We start from the raw sequence: 20155 nt of genomic DNA, 5'->3' as shown, positions 1-20155 counted from the left end.
TACCACCCTGAGGAATAGTCTATTGCAAGTGAAAAATCTCGGTTATAAAAATAAAAATAAAAAGTCTAAATGCAGCAATTTGAAAACCTGACGGACAAATTGATGAAAATTGGTAAAGTTGCAGAGTCTTTTATGTAAACCCCCATAATTACCAGAATGCCATTTTGTCATTGCGGCTTCTTCTACTATTTCCGCAGCCACCGTCGTTCGCTTCCTCCCTTTTATTTTTTGCTCGCTTCTTCTTTCCCTCAAACGCACCATTTTTCAGCACAGCCTCTTTAAGCTGCTGCGTCCAGAAAGGAAGAGCTTGCTTTTAGGGCTTTGATTACTTCGCCAAAATCGCCATGTACCGGACTGCAGCTTCGCGCCTCAGGTCTCTCAAGGTCAGTATTCACGTGGGTCCCTTTCAAAGATCCGGGCTTTTTGCGTTTGATATCTCAAATTTGAGCCGGGAACTTTGTAAGGACGGAAACTGATTCTTATGCTCGTTTGTATGATGTTTCTGACTTCTGTGTGACTGGGTCGCGTTTCAATCAAATGGTTGATCACCAGTGGAAGTTGGGGAGACATTAGGTTCGGTGGATTTGAAATGCAGTCCCGGATTTTGTGTCAGGCGCAGCTTCGATTTTGATTTGGGTTTGTTCCATTTGTTTGGCCTAGTTTGTTCATTCTCGGGTTCTGGGCTAATGTTTGCTTTGGTGATTCTGTCTGTTCTCTTTGTTTTGAGTAAAAGGAATAGCTCTTTTCGTTTGCAACGTGCTTATTGATCAAACCAAGCGTTCCAAACGAGCAAGGTTATTGCCTTTGTTGAGATTCGTTTCTTTGCCATTGTCGTATCTATTGCCTTCTCAATAAGATGCTCACCTTTTGGTAGAAGGTTATTCTGAAGTCGAGCGTCTTGTTCTTCTGAACAAGAGATATGCCACGACTGAAAATGGTTCTTTGCGGGGTCCTTTGGTAACAAAATATTGAACTACATTTATATAGTGTTTATTATCACCAAAAGGGATCATAGTATGTGGCGTTTCATATGCAGTAATAATGGAAATGTAAGTGGGAGTTCCTAATGGAATATTCATGTTATCATTAAATATCATGTGACAGGGTCGAGTGGGCAGCCTAGGAACTTGCAGGTATGCTGCTTCAAGTGCAGTTGCATCAAACTCCACCTCATCGGGTTTATTTAGTTGGTTGACCGGAGAAAGTTCAAGTACACTTCCTCCTCTAGAGATGCCTCTTGCAGGCATTTCCCCTCCCAATGCACTACCGGATTACGTCGAACCAAGCAAGACCAAGATTACCACCCTCCCTAATGGAGTCAAAATTGCCTCGGAAACATCGACAGTGCGTTTCCACTTTGCAGTTTAATTGTCATTTCAATTAAGTTTGTATAGCTTCAATTTCTTGTCTATCTAATTTCCTGCCCGTGTCTTCATTGTCAATTTGATTGCTTCTGATTTAGTTTAGTTGTTAATTTCTGGTTGACTAGAGTCCTGCAGCCTCCATAGGATTATACATCGACTGTGGTTCTGTCTATGAAACTCCCATCACCAGTGGGGCTACACACCTGCTGGAGAGGATGGCATTCAAGAGCACAAGGAATAGGAGTCATCTGCGTGTTGTTAGAGAAGTGGAGGCAATTGGAGGTAATGTCGCTGCCTCTGCCTCAAGGGAGCAGATGGGTTACACTTTCGATGCCTTGAAGACTTATGTTCCTGAGATGGTAGAGTTACTCATTGATAGTGTGAGGAACCCCGTATTCTTGGACTGGGAAGTCAATGAAGAGGTACACCAAAATTAGCCCTTTCGAATGATTGTCTTTCACTTGAACATGTACTTTTAAAGTTTATACCTTTATCAGTTCTCTACATCTGATGCTGACCAAGTTGCCCTTACGGAATTGTTCATTTAGTTTTCTTGCAATAGTAAGATGTGCAAAGCCTAGCCTAGTATCCTTTAGTTTCTAGTTGCTGATGGTCACATCGAGAAAAAGGGGATATCTTAATTGTAGAATCAGTTTGAATGGTTGAAAGAAATGAAAAGTTCAATTTAGATTAGGGTTGAACTGTGTTTTATGTACTTAGCTACCCTTGCTGGGTGCAACTATGTTCCTAAAATTGAAGTATCCGTGTAATTAGAAAATATGTGGTAAAGTTTCAAATGATTATATGTCTTATCCACTTACCATGCAGATACTGTGAATTTTAAAAATCCATAAATTTGCTGAAGCTTGTTTTTATGTCAGACTTGCTTTGGAAGCAAAACACTACCAGTGTTTTTGTTGTTCTTTTGCTTCTACTTCTGCCCTTCTGTAATCCTTAGATTTTATTCCTGGTTTCTAAGCTAATCATTTGTGGTTATGCAGCTACTAAAGGTGAAAACAGAACTTAGTGAACTTTCTAACAATCCTCAAGGCTTACTTTTGGAAGCTATTCATTCTGCTGGTTATGCTGGTGCACTGGCAAATCCTCTCTTGGCTCCTGAATCAGCACTAAACCGATTGGACAATACCATGTTGGAGGAATTTGTTGCTGTAAGACTGGAACTCATTGAAAACTGCATTTGCAATCGAGCATATATTCACTAGAAAATCCCTGCAATCTCTTTTCTTCAACATTTTATTGCTTAAATTTTCTCATCTGTTGTAATGCAAGTTTTATCGTTATTGTGTGCCTGATTTTCCTGAGAAACTATTTACATTTAAAATTCAGGAAAATTATACAGCACCTAGGATGGTTTTTGCTGCATCGGGGGTTGAACATGAAGAGCTCTTGTCCATAGCAGAACCACTTCTTTCAGACCTTCCTAAGGTTGCTTCTCCTGCAGAGCCAGAATCCAAGTATGTCGGTGGTGATTTCCGGCAACAGGCTGATTCAGGGGTATTTCTCTAGTTATATTTTAAGAGAGATGAGAAAAGGGAATAACTGAATTGTTGCTTATCTCTCAGTTTTATCTGTGCAGAGCACACATATTGCTCTTGCTTTTGAACTTCCGGGCGGATGGATTAAGGAAAGGGATGCAGTCATCTTGACCGTGATTCAGGTTAGCACTGAAACCTTTACCTCCAGAGTTTGGTGGACCATCACAGTGTTGTTTCTGTGTCGTCGCTTGTCCTATGAGGATCCCTTGAGACTTTTGGTTCCTTGGTTAAATGAAGATGGGTGACATTTCAGTAGTCCTACAGATGCTTATGGGAGGGGGTGGTTCATTTTCTGCTGGAGGCCCTGGAAAAGGAATGCATTCCAGGCTGTGTAAGTTGTGTCCTGACCTTAATTTTGTTGACAAACTTTTCTCTATTTCGGTGCGAGGTATCAAATATTCAGGCTTTCATTGATTGTTGAGCATGGTTCTTCGAGCACCCTCTCGCTTTTGTTGGACTAATAGACCTTGTAACCTTGGAATTGCATTGCCTAAGATTAATGAATCTGGTCATCTCGAATACGCAGATCTCCGTGTGTTGAACGAGTACCAACAGATTCAATCTTTTTCAGCATTCAACAGCATTTTCAATAAAACTGGGTTGTTCGGCATTTATGCTAGCACTGTAAGACTGATTCATATCTTCTCCTTTCTCTTGCCAACTTTGCATCCCTTGTGCCGGACCATGCTAGTTGGTCATAGATATTGTAGATGTCCGATTATGTATATGTACAGAAATATTAAGCCCCACGATCTGATGGTGCTGGCTTGAGTAAATGGAAACACGCCTAAATTTCAAGGATGCGACTGTTCATAGATATTGTAGATGTCCAATCTCGTCACTCTTCATGATAGACTTGTATTTCTGGGTAGGGAAGAAGAATATAATTATAGTTTGTAGGATGCGATTATGGGGAGGAAGTTCAGTTTCTATGTGGAAACAATTGTAGGGTTAGCTTCAGATTCGTACGTTTTGGTTTTGGACTGACTGGAGGAATAAGAAAGAGTGAATGGGGTCCCTGATGCTTGACATTGGTTAAAACACGAAAATATATAGTAAATTGGAATTCTTTTTAGCTTCTGTCAGCTTGGAGTGCCACTGACTAGGTGTTGACAAGATTACTTGCAGTGAGGAACGTTTATGTTTTGCTAATTACTTCTGAGCTTATTGTTTTTCTTCTAAATTTGGTTAACAGAGCTCTGACTTTGTGGAAAAAGCCGTCGATTTAGCTGCAAAAGAATTAATGGCACTGGCAACACCTGGACAAGGTGCGTCTGTTTATGTTCTTCAATGTGCCATTTTTGTTTTTCGTTTCTACTTTTCCCTGACATCAATTGAAAATTTTTCTTTATGGCAGTTACTCAAGTGCAACTTAATCGTGCTAAAGAGTCTACAAAATCTGCAGTCCTGATGAATTTGGAATCTAGAGTATGGTTCAAACTCCATCTTGAAATGATTTCTTAAGAACAGGAAAAGAAAATAAGATAGCTTGACTAAAATGAAGGCTATTGGGCCTAAACATCTATGAACTCTCTTTTTTGCTACTTCCTTGTTGGTAAACTTTCTTTTACCCCAAGGTATCTATGAAAACTTCCTTGAATATGATTATCTCACAACCTTTTTCAGCCTTTGTTCTTTTCTTCTTTGTTTGGGAAGTTTTTTCTGTCAAATCTTTTCCTCACAGTGATTTCTAATTGTTGCCTCTCACAGATGATTGTCTCAGAAGACATAGGAAGACAGATCTTGACATTTGGAGAGAGGTATCTAAGTGACAATGATGCTTTAAGTGACACGCCGTGCACTCATGCTTGTAGCGTTGGTTACCTCAAGTTTGGCTTTACTTTCACATCTATGGATGCACTGTAAGGCTTGAATAATGATTTTAGTATGCATTGCTGGTAGCTATGCATTATTCACAGTCCATCTCGTGGGGAGCTAAGTCAGTCTGCAGAAAATAGGAAATGAAGGCCATAGAGTTCTTTTAAGATTGCCAGTTTTTGAATATTAGAACTCATGCAAATTGTAGGCCAAAGGCATGACATGTATGTGGCCTTTGGCCATGAGTCTATTGCTTTAGCTTTGCCATTTATTGAACGTCGTGTTTGGAAGCTGCGAGGGTGGAAGTACAGACCAAATGCACGAGCTAGATAAAGTTTCAAGTGTAACATTTATGCACGTATATTTCCACTCTAGAGCCAAATTCACGAGCTAGAAGCAAAAGCCTCCTCATTTTAATTTTTTGGGTCGGATCAAAAGCCTCCTTAAATAACACAAAGTTAGTGCAGTGTCCAAGGTGAACAGCATATGCATTTGTTTTAACATCCCTTTTGCCGTCTTCCAGGAAACCCGTGGAGCATTTTCTGAAGGATGTTGAGAAAGTCACTTTGGATGATGTCACTAGCGTCGCTCGTCGAGTTCTTTCTTCGCCGTTGACAATGGCCTCATATGGGGATGGTAACTTTTTTCTACCCAACCTCCTATCACATTTAAAAGCTCATACGATCAGTGCTCTAGGAATGAGACATCTATACAATTCCTCCTTTTATGACAGTTATCCATGTCCCGAGCTATGAATCAGTGAGCCGAAGATTCCATGCGAGATGAAGCTGCAGATCAATTTCGGGCTCTCCTGCCGCAATTTTCCATCTGGCTTGCTGCCTGCACTGTTCATCTCGTTCCATCTCAATAAGGTCTTTTGAGGAAGTTTTGACCTCAATGTATCGGAAAGCAACACTGAGCGCCGATCTTGGAGGATTCATTCGTGACTAAGATTTACTTTTTATGACTTTGGCCCCCTCCATTTCCCCCTTGAAGTTCTGAAATTGCAAAAGTTTTGCAGGTTACGTTACCTATTTCCCAACTTTCGCCCGACATCATTCCGGTGCTGCTTCAATACTTTTTTTTTCCTCTCTCATTTGACACAAGACAATGCAGACGGGAATTACGTTTGCTATGAGAGCCGACCAAGTGCATATGTGCCATTAGATGATGACTAAGATCATTAACTGCTTAGTGTCCCTCAGAGCTGCAACCGAATATTTCCTTTATCTATAAACTAAAGCTAATCATGCAACATTGTAAATGGGATGTTGTGTGCTTTACCCTGCCGGATATATTGACAACCATGTTGGATCGGACCTTCGTTGGAGCTGCTTGTTCAGAACTAGACTTGTCAATATGGGTTATGAATTAATTTCTTAACTCATATTTGATGGGTCGGGTTATTACATGGACTAATGATATACAACAAATGGTTATAATTGGGTCTAGAATGGCAAAGTTCAAAAGAGTATGCGTTTCATATGAGTTCATATTTACCTCTATTCCTATTTGTCGTTGCTGCTCTTTTATTCTGTCCCCTTTCTTCAACAATTGCCCTTTTTCCCCGCCTGAGAGATTGTTTCATTTACCCTTGTCTTTTCTATGCCGAGTCTGTAGACAGTCATGACATAAATTGTGGTGGTCGGTGTGTTCTTCACGATTCCTGCATCTGTCGATTTTCCAACTGATTCCTAGAGCACACCGACCACCACAATTGGGTTTTGTTACGATTTTCCGACTGATTTTTCAGAGAGCTTTTAGGTTTGGTTTCCTGAATTGGTTCATTGCTTCGGCAATGGAAACTACGCTAATTCCGTCTCGATGGGCAATTGTGAGCATCATGTCCTTCCTGGCGTATTTTTGAGAGATGATGCCATGGATGGAATTGTGTGTTAAGCGTGCATTTCGACGTTGTTGCCACTTTCCATACCGATATCCTAGCGATTTGATTCTTTCAGCTACCAGAACATGCTGGTTTCTGATTCACCTTTCATCAGAATGTTTTGCCTATGTGGCTTTGATTTTCGTGGATAAAGAAACTTTCAAACCGGATAGAAATGAAAGGAATGTACGGGGAGAAGTTGAGGAGCTGTTGTCTACTACCTGGTTGATGAAATGCTTGAACAATGTATTTCTCCTGGAACTGAGATTAGACAATGTTAAGTTTATAACTGATAGGAATATAGATAATTTATGCTGAGAGCCTGTGCTTCCGATTGGGGTTTAATGCTACGTTAATTTAAATATGCTTGCATTCCAAAAGCTCAAGATTGATAACTCTTCTTTTTACATATTTTCCTCAATCAAGACTCCTTGCGAAGTGACGGTCAGTTTATACTTTTGCAAAACCATAGTCTAAATCCATTTCATGACTTATAGATGGCCTGGGCTGAACTTTCACCACCACCTTCACACCACCATTCATAACCCGACCCCTGAGCTTCCTTAATAACTCGAGGAGCCGGTTTTTGGAGCCGCCAATTCTACAAATGCAACAATTTAAGGAGAAAATTGCTTAAATTGAATCCTGGATCGGGTCGGGTATTGCTCATTGATTTGCATTGCATATAAATAGTCAATATGGGTGGAATTATTTTCTACCTAACTCGCCTGCTTGACAGATTTATTTTGAACTGCTTGTTTACCATAATTAAGAGATTACGCGAATGGCAGTCCGACGCCCAATAGGAGAGAGAAAAGGGAGGCACTTGCAAGCCATTCAACTCCAACTTTCCGTACCAGCTTGACTCTAAAAACCTTGTACTCGTTCGTGAACCAGATTACTCCACTCGAAGAGGGACGACAGAAGCAGCAGCTGCGCGAATTTCACGGGGCAAACTTAGTCAATTTGATTTATGTTGGGGGCAAAGCTGACGTTGCCGTGAAACTCGAGGGCGACAAATCGTCATTCCCTCTAAAATCGAAAAAGACCAAAGAGAACAAAAAGAAAAATGATTGATGGGCCATCAGAACAAAAGCCCATTAGTAGTAGGCCCAAGATTTGAGCAACGGCGTCGTTTCGCTCTGCTTCTCCGAAAACCGCCCGACCTCAAGACAAAGCAATGGCACCGGCACACTCGCTGCTCTGTCGTAAAGTAACAAAGCTCAAACGACCACCGCCATGCGTCTTCTTCGCGGCCCTCGGAGCCACCTCCTCGCCGCCGCATCCCTCCTCCTGCCCCGCCGCTGCTATGCCACCAAGTACACGGCCAGGGTAACCTCGATATCACCCTCCGGCCGCTCCCTCTCGGCGGAGGTCCCCCCTCCGCCGCCTCTCCCCACTGACGTCCGCGGCTACCCCATCCCCCGTCGCGACCTCATCTGCGCCGCCACCAACATCCTCCTCCATAGCCGCCGTCTCTGCAACTCTTCGTCGCTGCCCCCGGACGGCGAGGGCGGCGTCGGCGAGGACGACGCCTTCTCTCGCCTGTCCAGCTTCTTCCACTCTCTCTCTCCCTCCCTTACCCCCTCGGAAGCCTCCGAGATCCTCAAAGCCATAAACTGCCCCCGCCTCGGCCTGAAATTTTTCCGATCCTGCCCTTCACTTTCCCCGAATTTTCAGCACGACGCCTTCACCTACAATCGCATTTTGCTCATCCTCTCCAAGTCAACCGACCCCGACCGGTTCGATCAGGTCCGCTCGATCGTAGAGGAGATGGAGAAATCCGACCTGCGCGGCACAATTTCCACCGTTAATCTCTTGATTGGGATCTTCGGCGGCAACACCGAGGATTTGGACAAGTGTGTGAGTTTAGCGAGGAAATGGGAGCTTAAGCTGAATTGCTACACGTATAAGTGCTTGGTTCAAGCTCATTTGAGGTCGTATAACTCGAAAAATGCCTTTGACGTGTACTGGGAGATGAGGAGAAGAGGGTATAAGTTGGATATATTTGCTTATAATATGCTGTTGGATGCTCTTGCTAAAGATGAAAAGGTCTGCGTTTTATTTAGATGAATCTGTTTATGCTCTTCTACTCTTTCCTTCATGTGTTTGTGGAGCTGGAGTTCAGTTATGTGATTGTTGCTTCAGTTTGTGAATTCAATTCTTGTGTGCAGACTTTAGCGTGATTTGAAGTTTTCATTGATCATCATGTACATAGGTAACGGGTTTGCGGTCCGTAAATCAAGGCTAGGAGCCAGGGACTAAGTTTTTTTGTTGTAGCTTTAGGTTTCAGGATTACAGATTTCTTGGGTTGCATTCTTGATGATACTTGTTGGAAGGCTTACAATAAACAAGGTTGAAATGTTATGTTCCCAATAAGGATGGCCAGTAGCATATGATCTCATGACATAGTTTCAATATGCTAACACTTAAGCCTTAAAGCCGGATTTGGAACTATAGGATTAGTGAGTATAGTAGATTTGCTGATGCATCATTGAAACATGTAAACCGATAATTGCTTGATATTTCTCGAGGTTTGTCGAGAGAATTTGCTGTGCTTATTATTATTCAGGCATTGTAGCTCATTTTGCTAAATTCCTAGTAATCCTTGTTTTGCCAAGGCACTAGATGAGGGTTGAATCTGATGATGCATAACTCCATGTGATGATCTCATTTATTATCATGTTTAGTGATAAAATTATGTAGGGGTCAATATAGATTTGGGGCTCACAACCGTGCCGGGAAATAATTGTAGTTAAATTACTGATGAGGGACTAATACTTGAAGCTAACAAACACTGAAATGTTTTCTTGAGATTACTTGATTGAATTTGTTGTGTTTGCTATAACTAAGCATTAACTAGTTCAGATGCTGATTATGATGTCTCGTTGTGCTATTGCATTAGCATTGACTCAAAGTGAAAATGCAATAGTTAGTAACTTAGTAGACATATGAGGATAGAGTAATGCTTGATATACCAGTCTTGGTTTACAATATTTTCATTTTGACTTATGCGGGAGATTTTGACAGGACATTTAAGATAGTGAGGGGCATTTCACACCCCATAGAAGTTTGCTATATCACTTGGTATAACAACATTGTGAACTAATCTGCGAATACTTAAGATTACTCTAGATGATAATACACTTGATTTAGCATCTGGGCAATGCCTCTCTCTTGGTCCATGCAATTGATTTAACAACATTGCTATATCACTTGGTATAGCAACATTGTGAACTAATCTTCGAACTCTACCTCAGAGTTCCCGTGGAGCCTGATTGCCTGACCTGCAGCTTCTTGGTAGGTTGATGAAGCTTCCAAGGTTTTTGACGACATGAAAAGGAAGTGGTGTGAACCTGATGAATTTTCCTACACCATTTTGATCCGATTGAATGGAAAGATTGGCAAACCTGATGAGGCAATGGTACTTTTCCAAGAAATGATGAAGAAAGGCTTATCTCTCAACTTAATTTCTTATAACACCATCATCGAAGCACTTGCTAGAGGCCGTATGGTTGACAAGGTCATATACATCTTCTCTAAGATGGTGAAAAACGAGTGTCGCCCCAACGAGTTCACTTATAGCGTAATTCTGAATCTCTTAGTCTTGGAAGGGCAACTAGTTCAGTTGGATGAGGTCATCGAAATGTCTAAGAAGTTCTTGAACAAATCAATATATGCATTTCTTGTGAGAACGCTCAGCAAATCTGGCCATGCTGGTGAAGCTCACAGGCTATTTTGCAACATGTGGATTTATCATGACCAGGGAGATACGGATGCTTACATGTCTATGTTAGAAAGTTTGTGCAGTTCAGGTAAGACAACAGAAGCTCTGGAACTTCTGCAGAATATACACGAAAAAGGAGTAGATCCCAATACCATGATGTATAACATGGTATTCTCGGCTCTGAAAAAGTCTAAGCAAATATCCCAACTTCACGACCTTTATGAAAAGATGAAGCTTGATGGCCCTTCACCAGACATATTTACGTACAACATTCTAATCTCCAGCTTTGGCAGAGTGGGAGAGGTGGATGAGACTGTCAAAATCTTCGAAGAGCTTGAGCAGAGCAATTGTAACCCCGATGTTGTATCTTATAATACATTGATCAATTGCCTGGGGAAGAATGGTGATCTTGATGAAGCTCACATCAGGTTCAAGGAGATGCAAGAGAAAGGTCTGAATCCTGATGTCGTCACATATAGCACACTTATCGAATGCTTTGGCAAGACAGACAAAGTGGATATGGCATGCTGCCTGTTTGATGAAATGCTTGCAAAAGGCTGTTGCCCAAACATTGTGACATACAACATTTTGCTGGACTGTCTCGAGAGGTGTGGGAGAACGGCGCAAGCAGTAGATCTTTATGCAAAACTTAAGCAGCAGGGATTGACCCCAGATTCAATCACGTACTCTTTGCTTGACAGGATACAAAGTGGTTCCCACAGGAAAGTTCGGGTTCGCAGGAAAAATCCAATCACAGGTTGGATTGTGAGTCCTCTAAGGTGATAGGCATTGTAACTGATGCTTTGAAGAACACCAAGTCGGACTACTGATGCTTTGAAGAACACCAAGTCGGACTTAGCTGGTTATAGTGCTTCGTGTACTTTTTGGTATGAAAATGGCGAAAGATACGGAGCTTCTTTCAACGAGACACTTCATACCCCAGAGGCTGTTCTGGAAATCTAGTCGGCGTGATCACTCTCTTAGCTCGCTTTTTCGACAAGAAGGCGCTCTCAGATTGTTGCAATTCATAAAGCGTTAGAAGAAACTGATGAATGACCGTAGTGCAGGATGACTGGGGCTTCCATTCCATGAGTAGTCAGCCTCATATGTAAGGATGGTCCTTCCCATGGCACGAGCTGAAAGCTGTGTTTCGTGATTTTCACTGCTGCTCGGGGCTCCTGCAATTTTTGTCCGATCAGGAAGAGGAACTAAACCCATCTTCTACATGTTCTCTATTTTCTCTTCGTTTTCTTGCTTTTAAATAAAGAGGAAGAACCATTCAATCATCATAGAATACTTGTGCAAGGTTTGTGGTGTTTGTATTTTTGAGAAGTTGTGATGTCCGTGGTTGGAATTACCTCGCAAATTATACATCCGATCGGCAGTTTCGTTGGCTACAAAATATGCTTTTCGGGTTGAAAGCCGGAAGGCAACCTTTGTTCAGAGGTTTCCTCATGTTCTTGTTAATTTCAAAGCGACCAAAGTGGACTCTCGCGTGCTCGTCAAATCGACGGTTTAATGTAGACACAGCTATAGAACCCCACCAACTTTGCAATGAACCAATGAGATTTGGTGGAAAAATGTACCCAACCGAAAATCAACTATTTTCGTACCCATCCAGCACGACTAAATTTGTATTGCAATAGTTATTAAGACAATTAATAAGAAAAATACTTTTTATACTTGTTGTGCAATTTCTCTTAAATAATGAAATGATAACTCTCTTGTTTGATTTAACATTGTAATAACTAGGGCCGTTAAATGGGTGAGTCAAGTTGAAAATGATCAGACCTATATTTTTCCATTTTCATGCGATGTTAATTTAACGATTTATACATGACCCAACTTATACTACTAATGCATATTAATATTTTAGAAAAAATTCATACCTTTATTTGGATAAAAACGTCACATCAAAATTAAAAAAATAAATAAATAAATAAATAAATAGTAAATAAAAAAGGATAAATTTCAAATAAGGGCTCGAAGTGGCATAGCATATTTCAAATAATGGCTTGAAGTGGCTATAGAGTTTCAAAAAAGAACATGACCTAAAGGGCATTTTCGTCATTTCTCCATTTATATTTATTTATTTGTTTTTTTAAAAGTTAAAATAAAAGAAAAAACAACCACACAGGCGGGAGGGGCCACGGCTCCACCGCTGGCAGATAGGTTTTACATAGAAGAAACCTCCGATTCATTGCAAAGTTGATGGGCTTATGTAGCTGTGTCTATATTAAATCGTTGATCTAATGAGCGCACAAGAGCCTACTTAGGTTTTACATAGAAGAAACCTCCTATCGCCTCGTAATTAAAAAATTTAGGATTGAATCGACCACCGTATAATTATTTTAGGGCAATTTTCCCTTTGTTTTCATGTTACATCGCAAGCCGAAGTAAAGCTGCCTCCCATAATCCGATCAAAGACGGGGTCATCCATGGCCTTGCACGCCGAGGCCGTGTGAAACTCGCACTCTCACTTCCCGCAGCCTGAGTCACAGTTCTTTCGCAGATTCGGTTCAGGCCGACTTAAGCCGACGCGAATCTAAACCTGTGCCCCATGGCGGGGCCTATGCACGAGTTTGGTGCAAAACCATAGAATCGCTATCGACCGATCAGCCATTCATCTAATTGGAAAAGCTGGGGTGGCTCGGTCGTATTCAATTGCGCCATCATGGCCAGCTTTGAATCCTATCTAGCCTTTAGCCCGTCTTAAGCTACACAGGAGGGGGCGCATCGTGCGTTCACATTTAGCCTTTCCGAGCATTATGGCTTTTTTGTACGAAGTGGCCACAGAGGGACTGGCCCCACACATTTTGGGCAAGTGTTCGGTTTGATTGGCTTTGCCTCCACACGCCAGGACATGATTATACCTTTGGATGGGTACACCCGCATCCTGTCAATCATGGCATATAAAAGTTCGAGGCGAGCATCGATCGGTTCCGTGCCAAACTAAAGTCGAATCGAGCTAATTCAGTCCGTGACTGGGATCGAACCCCGCCAAATTGAAACATTCAATTCCCTTCGGTAGCAAAGCAACATTCTTACGTTATGTTAACTTCACACTTCATACAATGGGAATAATCATCTAATCCGATATGGCGAATTAGAATTACTCATTATACACGACGTGTCTTATAATTTCAAAAAGAATTGTTAACCGCTCAAACGGGAATATCAAATCGTTTGTTGATTTTATAATGAAAGAATAAGATGAAGAGGAGCAAATTTAATTAAGTAATATGATGGTGTTGATTTTTAGCACAATGTATCTTTGAACCCAAATGAGTTCAGGTGCTTTGATAAGGGAAATTTATCCAAAAAATCTTAAACCTACTATATGTTGGTCAATTCAGTCTTAAATCTTTTAATTATGCCAATTCAATCTTAAACATTTTGGCGATTTGCCAATTTAATTACAAATCTTTTGAATATTTGCTAGTTTAATCATCCTAGCTAATTTTGATTAGATATCGTTGGCGCGATAATTTAGTGAATGTCAGCTGTGTAGCATGCTCGACACCGACGTTAGCAACTTTTGCAATTTTTTGATCTTCTAAGTTTTCTTCTTTATATCAATTTTCCTTTTCTTTTCTTTTTTCTTTGGCCCTTTTTTCCTCCACTAGCCATCATTGGCCGCGAGCGCTGGCCGCCCTTGCTTTGGGCTAGCGAGGGATTGAGACCCTAACCGGCGAAAGGGAAAAAACAAAAAAGCAAAGGAAAGGAAACGATAAAAAAGGAAAAAATTCAAAAAATTAAAATGAAATCACAAAAATTGTTCACGTCAATGTCGACTATGTTACGTAAGACAGTCAGCATTGACTAAATTGCCGCGTTAACAATATCCGACCAAAATTAGCCGGAATGACTCAATTAGCAAATCATCGAAAGGTTTAGGACTAAATTGGTAAATTGTCCAAAATGTTTAAGAATAAATTGGCATAATTGAAAAGTCGACGACTAAATTGATATATTTTTCGACAAAAAAAATTGATATACTTGAAAAGTTTAGGGCTTAATTGATTGCCTTACAAAAGGTTTAATAGTTTTTGGACAGTATTTTCATTGTTACGTGAGTTTATCACTTACGGGATCAGCTTTGCCACCTTTGAGGTTTTTTTTTTTTTTGGGAGTAATCTCGAAGATAGCTTTATCGAAGCATCCAAGAGTAGGACAATGTAGATAGTTTTTACATAGAAGGAATTTGGGGCATTTCGGATTTGAAGCTTACCTCCATTAATTTGAAAGTAGAGATGAATAAACCATTTTCCTAATCATGAATTTTCTTTCTTTCAAGATAATAGATTGTGCTGGTTTTTGTTCTTGAAACGACCGATTTTATCAGCAATCATCCAAACGTTGTTTTCATGTGAGAAGAAAACAAAATCTTTTTTCTGTTTTCAAACAACAAAACAATGTTTCTGATTTAATCGGTTCATTGAATCTCATTGTAATCTCCACACTTCACCAACTACAAATTGTAAGATCTTCCAAATCGTCCATAACCCATAAACCCAAAGTTTAGATGAGGACAAACCCAAGTGGCAAGGCCAATAATCTTTAACAAGCGTGCTTAAGAGATCCCACTAACTGTTAAAAAGCACTCATTTATCTTTTCATCTTTTACGTGTGCCGAGTGATATGATGAGAGAAAGTGTTTTGTTTTTTTATCTCGACGCGAGAAAAACAGAATGGTTATCGTTTCCGCTCTTGAAGGCAAGTAAAGCAGTGTGATAAGTTCGGGTTCAATTTCTGGTCTGTCGAATCATTCGAGGATAGGGTAATTTCAGGTAGATTGTTCAGTGTCTGCTGCCGGATGAAATGATCATTGAACGACGCCTCTTTTGTTCTTGAACTGTTGAGCATGATTTACGACAGAGACTAGGAAAGGGCCCGCGCGTTGCGCCCATGTTAGTGAAATGTTTTGCTGAACCAAACAGTGTTGCTGGGGAGCCTCCGCTTGCGTGCGTTTTGCTCTTGTTCTGTGTTCCTGTTTTAGGGACTCTCTCTCTCTCTCTCTCTCTCTCGTTTTTCGCATACTCATCGTCCCCATTCCTGTGTCATTGTCCTTCAACAACACTCCACAAAACGGGCAGAAAGAAGGGGAGCGAAACCCATCTCTAAGTGCGCCAACGCTACAAAGAAAAGCTTGATATCATTCCATTCCACCCTGCTCTCTCTCTCTCTCTCTCTCTCTCTAGCCAGGCTTTTGCTTTCTTGCTCTCTTGACACCTTCTTCTCTTGGGAAGGTTTATGCCGCTCTTTAGTCCTTCAGGTTTCGAGTCTCGCGTTGTTTGGCTCTCTGTTTCTTCGAAGTGGGTGCTTCTAAGTTGTGCTTCTTCGTGGCTCTCAAGGTTCAATTTTGCACCTTTTCCTTGGTTTCCAACAGTCTGAGCACCTCCATCTTGTCCATCTTCATGCAAGGCTTGGTAGTCTGGTTCAACACTTGGAAGTTTCAAGGGAAGGTACTAATGGTCTCTCGGATTTTCCACCATACACGTGCCTATTTCTGTTTTTTTACACAGCTTTGTAAAATTTCTATCTGGGTGCAGAATTTGAAGTAACAGACTGTTCCTTTCTGTCCACTCCCAACTGGTAAAACCCAAAACACTAGACGCATGGAGGGAGTTTCAAGAAATGGGGAGGCTCCTCAGCTGCTAGATTTCATAGCAAAGGAGAGAGAGTGGCTCATGAAGAGACTCCAAGAGCAAAGCCATGGCCCTCCTCCTCCTCCTGAGGACAAGGCGCTCGAGCTCAGGCTCGGCCCTCCTGGTGACGAAGACCGGTCCAACATAGACTTCACCAAGAACTGCGATTTACAAAAGGACGAGTCTCCTCTCTCTCTTGGCTACTTCAACGGTAGAAATCAAGCTCAAGCACAGAACTTTGCTCCATATCTCCAGTTCTCACCCTCAATCTCTCAGACCCAACTGCCTGTTTTGGCGAAGGATTCATCTTCTGACACGGTGGACTTGCAGAACAATAATGATACAGAGAAAAAGAAAGCACTTCCACCAGCTTCTGCTGCTGCAAATACAGCTGTGCCTGACAGCTCTCAGAAAAGGTACCCGCCACACACATCAGTTTCCTTCCCCCCCCCTCCTTTCTCGCTTATTGTCTTCATCCGCTGAGCATATTCACTCACAGGACAGTGAGTTTTATTCCATTTGCGTATTACTTGAAATGGGAAAAAGATAGCAAAATCATGGATTAGCGATAAGTTAATTTTTCCAGCTATGGTAGATCTACATATTGTGGTCCATGGCTCATGTGTATTGGCTTCAGAACTTCATGATTGCATAGTGTTTAAGAAATATGGTTTGCCACTATGCAAGTGTCAACTAATTTATATCTTTGCCTTATGGAATATTAGAACTTGGAGCTTTGTTCCACTACCTGGGTAGTGGTGCTTTAATGCTGTATCTTTCTGCGCATTAAGGCAAAGATATCCTCTTCTGATGTAAGTCTTGCCCTTTCTTTAATGACCGTGTCTGAGTTTTTGCGTATTTGTTTTACTTTACTTACTTTCTTGCCTTTTTTCCTTTTGTCCCGGGGCTTTTGGGGCTATTGCATGGTTGGTTTATCATTAGGACAAGTCATCTAAGGGGAGAATAAACAATTTAGTTATCTGAAAATTTACTTGATCATGAGGACAGTCGTCATCTGAAGTGTTCCCAACTGTATTATGGAGAAAAATCTATTTTAGTGGCTCAGTAGATCGATGTTGGATGACAGATATCATTTGTCTAGTCTCTGGATGCCTTTTCATACTCCCACTTATGCAATTTTGGTGCCCTCATCAATGCTTCCTTAACAGGACTGCTCCAGCTCCAGTTGTTGGGTGGCCGCCACTGCGAACGTTCAGGAAAAATCTCGCTAGCAGCGACGACCATGGCAAACCAGCCCCTAAGACTCATCAGAATGCGGTCTCGAGCAAAATAGTCAGTGAAAGGAGTGGAAAAGGCTTGTTTGTGAAGATGAACATGGACGGTGTCCCCATTGGCAGGAAAGTGGATCTCAATGTCTATGACAGTTACCAAAAACTGTCTGCCGCTGTCGATGAACTCTTCCGAGGCCTTCTTGCAGGTTAAACATTTATGTAACTGAACAACTGTGTATTCCTCGCACTTGTGTCGTGGGAAGGCACAAATTTTGATTCTTGCAGCTAAAAGTAATTGAATACTGAGATATCGGCGCATCACCTGCGTACGCCTAAGTGTCATCAGTGTTAGTGCACTATAGTAAGTTTTCACTAAGTAACTAACGAGTCAATCTAAGTGGTTTTCTAATCCCTTTGTAGTCATGATGAGTAGATGGTTTTACTTTTGAGAAACTATTAAGTATTCCTGGACAATTGAAGCATTAAGAACAGAGCGCACGTGGAAAGATTCTTTAATCTGCAGTTTGGTTCAAGAATTCTCAATCGATATTTTTGTGATTATTATCAACACCATCTGTCATTACACTGAGGCTCAACTTGTGTGTAGACTGTGCTTTGCTCATGTCATGTTTTTGTACTTTTTCTCTCCGTTCAGCACAGAGAGATTCCTCTGGCCGTGGAATCAAGAGCATGCCAGACGAAGAGAAGTCGATTACAGGTTTACTCGATGGAAGAGGGGAATATACTCTCGTTTATGAGGACCACGAAGGAGACAGGATGCTCGTTGGCGATGTCCCTTGGCAGTAAGCATCTTCCCACTCTGGATCTGATGCATTTACGAAACATATACCTCTGTTTAATATTTGTGCACTCGGTGATTGAGCCTTTGTTTAATGGTATCATGTTTCTTAGTTGTCTTGAGAACAGCATCGGATTCTTAAACCGGTGTCATTTTTGTGTTATTGTATTACGTGTCCTGTCTTGGCCAGTGCAATTTGTGGGACTCAATGCAGTGTGGCATATTTGTTTGGGGCGAGAACGAAACACGAATATTCCATGCTAACACTGATTTGCAAAAACGGATTCGTTTTGAATGTTGCTGTGAAGTGAGTGAACTTTTTATGTTTTGGCTCTCCGTGTTGTGATCTAATGTACATCACGTGAATTGCAGTATGTTCGTATCGACTGTGAAGAGACTGCGTGTTCTGAAGAGTTCTGAGATTTCTGTGCTCGGCGGTAAGTTTATATGTGTTTCTTTGATCCAAAACTTTGGTCATGCATGATTTTTTCTTTGATGCTTCAACAATGGTTAAAATTCTGAAGCTGTGCGAAATGTCTTTGCAGCTGGTGGACAGAAGCAAGACAAGATGCCGTCGGATTCTGCTATGCAATGAGCAGACTCTTGAGAGGGAATTTTTCGCATCAAAAAAGGGATTTAGTTCGGATTCTTACTTAATACTGAACTGCATATTACGATTGATGGAGTATCGATATCCTTATCTTATCGTACTGCTTATAATTTCACCCTTTTTGTGAGGACGAATTCGATTGTGTCCGAACACTTCTTGTGTTACTCGGCCTCATGTAGGAAATGCATTTTTCAGAGCTGCGAAATCGGGTCATGCTCCCAAGGCGAGTGGAATTTTTTTGTTCTCTTCTCCGTAGTCGCTGCTGCGTCGGTTAGAAATTCTCTAGGGATGGCCTACCGATGTTCTTGAGAGATTTTACAATATTTCAACTAGGAAAAGGAATGTCATTATATGTGCTTGAGGTTTTCTTTTTTGGTCAAAAGTGCTTTAGAGATTAGTCATGAAGAAACTACAGACTGTTCACCTATTGAGCTCCAATGGAAAGGTAGACGGCAAAGGGTCCACATTTAACAGTCTTCTGGGTTAAATAGCTGTCGTGTACCTTTTTTTTTTTTTTTGGGTCAAAACTGTGGCGTACTTTTTTGGCTTTAAAGTTTTTGGACAAAGTTTTAAATAAGGGCCGGAGTGACTATATCATGCACAAAGAAGGGCTTGACTTTCTAACTGGCCAAGGGCATTTTCGTTCTTTGCATTTGTTTTCCTTTTCTGTACTTTTCGCCAATGACTAGTCTCAGGCCATGGCCGGCCACCGGCGATGCCCGAAAAGTGTTGGGCAAGGGCCACAGGCGATCGCCATTGGGAGAGGGTCGTCGGGGCCCTCATTAACCGCAGCAAAAGAAAAAAAAAAGAATCGAGAAAAAATAAAACAAAAAATTAAAATTAAAATTATCTTTAGACGAATATGGTATTGATCGTCCGGAATATTTAGCCAACCGGTGAGGTAAGATCCTTATTTAAAACAGTCATGATCATTTTAGGCTCTTATTTGAAATAAATACCGCTCCATGTCTTTATTTGTAAAAATGAGTGCACTTCAGGTCCTTATACGTAAATTTTTCCTTCAATTAGTTTTTGACTTGGACAAGAATCAGATCTGTATCTGCTCGGGATGCACTGGATTGGACAGTTTCGTGTGTCAGAGACTCAATGGACTCTTAGAAGAAGTGCAATCTCAAGCTGCACTCTATGTTGCTTATGAGTTCTGAGGACATTAGAACGGCACGTAGTTTTTCTGTTGGGTACAACTGATTGGTACGAGCTAGAGATTAGAGGGGCTTTTGTCTCTCCTCTCTTCTGTACCCAACAAACTCGCATCGTGCGACTTGGTGAAATTTGGTTAACTTGTCGGAGCGGGCATGTTCCTCGGTGGGGCACACCTAAATGGATCGGGACTGACTGCGAGCGCTGGGAGCCAAACATACTCAACCTTAGCCTTAGGGTCGAAGTTGAACAATCCGTCCATCCGTCGCCATCATTCTCGCGCGGCCGTGAATCGGCTCCTAATTTAGTAATCGACGAGATGACACACGATGGCACGACGAGCCTCGCGCCGACT

The 20155-nt window shown here is 41.4% G+C and overlaps 3 protein-coding genes across 5 annotated transcripts; all 3 read left to right on the top strand.

Annotated features, from left to right (window-relative positions):
- Positions 1 to 226: 226 nt before the first annotated feature.
- On the top strand, positions 227 to 5768 carry LOC115737320 (mitochondrial-processing peptidase subunit alpha). The gene is made up of 13 exons (XM_030669379.2): positions 227 to 383; positions 1105 to 1344; positions 1490 to 1786; positions 2366 to 2533; positions 2712 to 2879; positions 2962 to 3042; positions 3185 to 3251; positions 3447 to 3544; positions 4116 to 4188; positions 4278 to 4348; positions 4631 to 4680; positions 5262 to 5374; positions 5472 to 5768. The coding sequence occupies exons 1-13, from the start codon at positions 345 to 347 to the stop codon at positions 5522 to 5524; spliced, it is 1518 nt and encodes a 505-aa protein (XP_030525239.2). The 5' UTR covers positions 227 to 344; the 3' UTR covers positions 5525 to 5768.
- Positions 5769 to 7810: 2042 nt separating this feature from the next.
- On the top strand, positions 7811 to 11739 carry LOC115737319 (pentatricopeptide repeat-containing protein At1g51965, mitochondrial). The gene is made up of 3 exons (XM_030669378.2): positions 7811 to 8675; positions 9928 to 11164; positions 11196 to 11739. Exons 1-2 carry the CDS (start codon positions 7863 to 7865, stop codon positions 11131 to 11133), a joined length of 2019 nt encoding a protein of 672 aa, XP_030525238.2. The 5' UTR covers positions 7811 to 7862; the 3' UTR covers positions 11134 to 11164; positions 11196 to 11739.
- Positions 11740 to 15335: 3596 nt separating this feature from the next.
- LOC115737321 (auxin-responsive protein IAA26) lies at positions 15336 to 18840 on the top strand. 3 transcript variants are annotated; one of them, XM_030669380.2, is made up of 6 exons: positions 15336 to 15815; positions 15918 to 16414; positions 17168 to 17436; positions 17886 to 18033; positions 18402 to 18466; positions 18575 to 18840. In XM_030669380.2, the coding sequence occupies exons 1-6, from the start codon at positions 15768 to 15770 to the stop codon at positions 18622 to 18624; spliced, it is 1077 nt and encodes a 358-aa protein (XP_030525240.2). In that variant the 5' UTR covers positions 15336 to 15767; the 3' UTR covers positions 18625 to 18840. The 3 variants fall into 3 exon arrangements, with proteins under 3 accessions (XP_030525240.2, XP_030525241.2, XP_048129995.1); XM_030669381.2 differs by having other exon boundaries at positions 15340 to 15815; positions 15903 to 16414; XM_048274038.1 differs by having other exon boundaries at positions 15340 to 15815; positions 15884 to 16414.
- The last annotated feature ends 1315 nt before the right edge of the window (positions 18841 to 20155 follow it).

The sequence above is a fragment of the Rhodamnia argentea genome, chromosome 2 (assembly GCF_020921035.1).
Source record: "Rhodamnia argentea isolate NSW1041297 chromosome 2, ASM2092103v1, whole genome shotgun sequence".
NCBI classification, from domain to species: Eukaryota; Viridiplantae; Streptophyta; class Magnoliopsida; order Myrtales; family Myrtaceae; genus Rhodamnia; species Rhodamnia argentea.
Note: the sequence above shows the minus strand (reverse complement) of the source record. Positions and strands in the feature narration are given on the sequence as shown.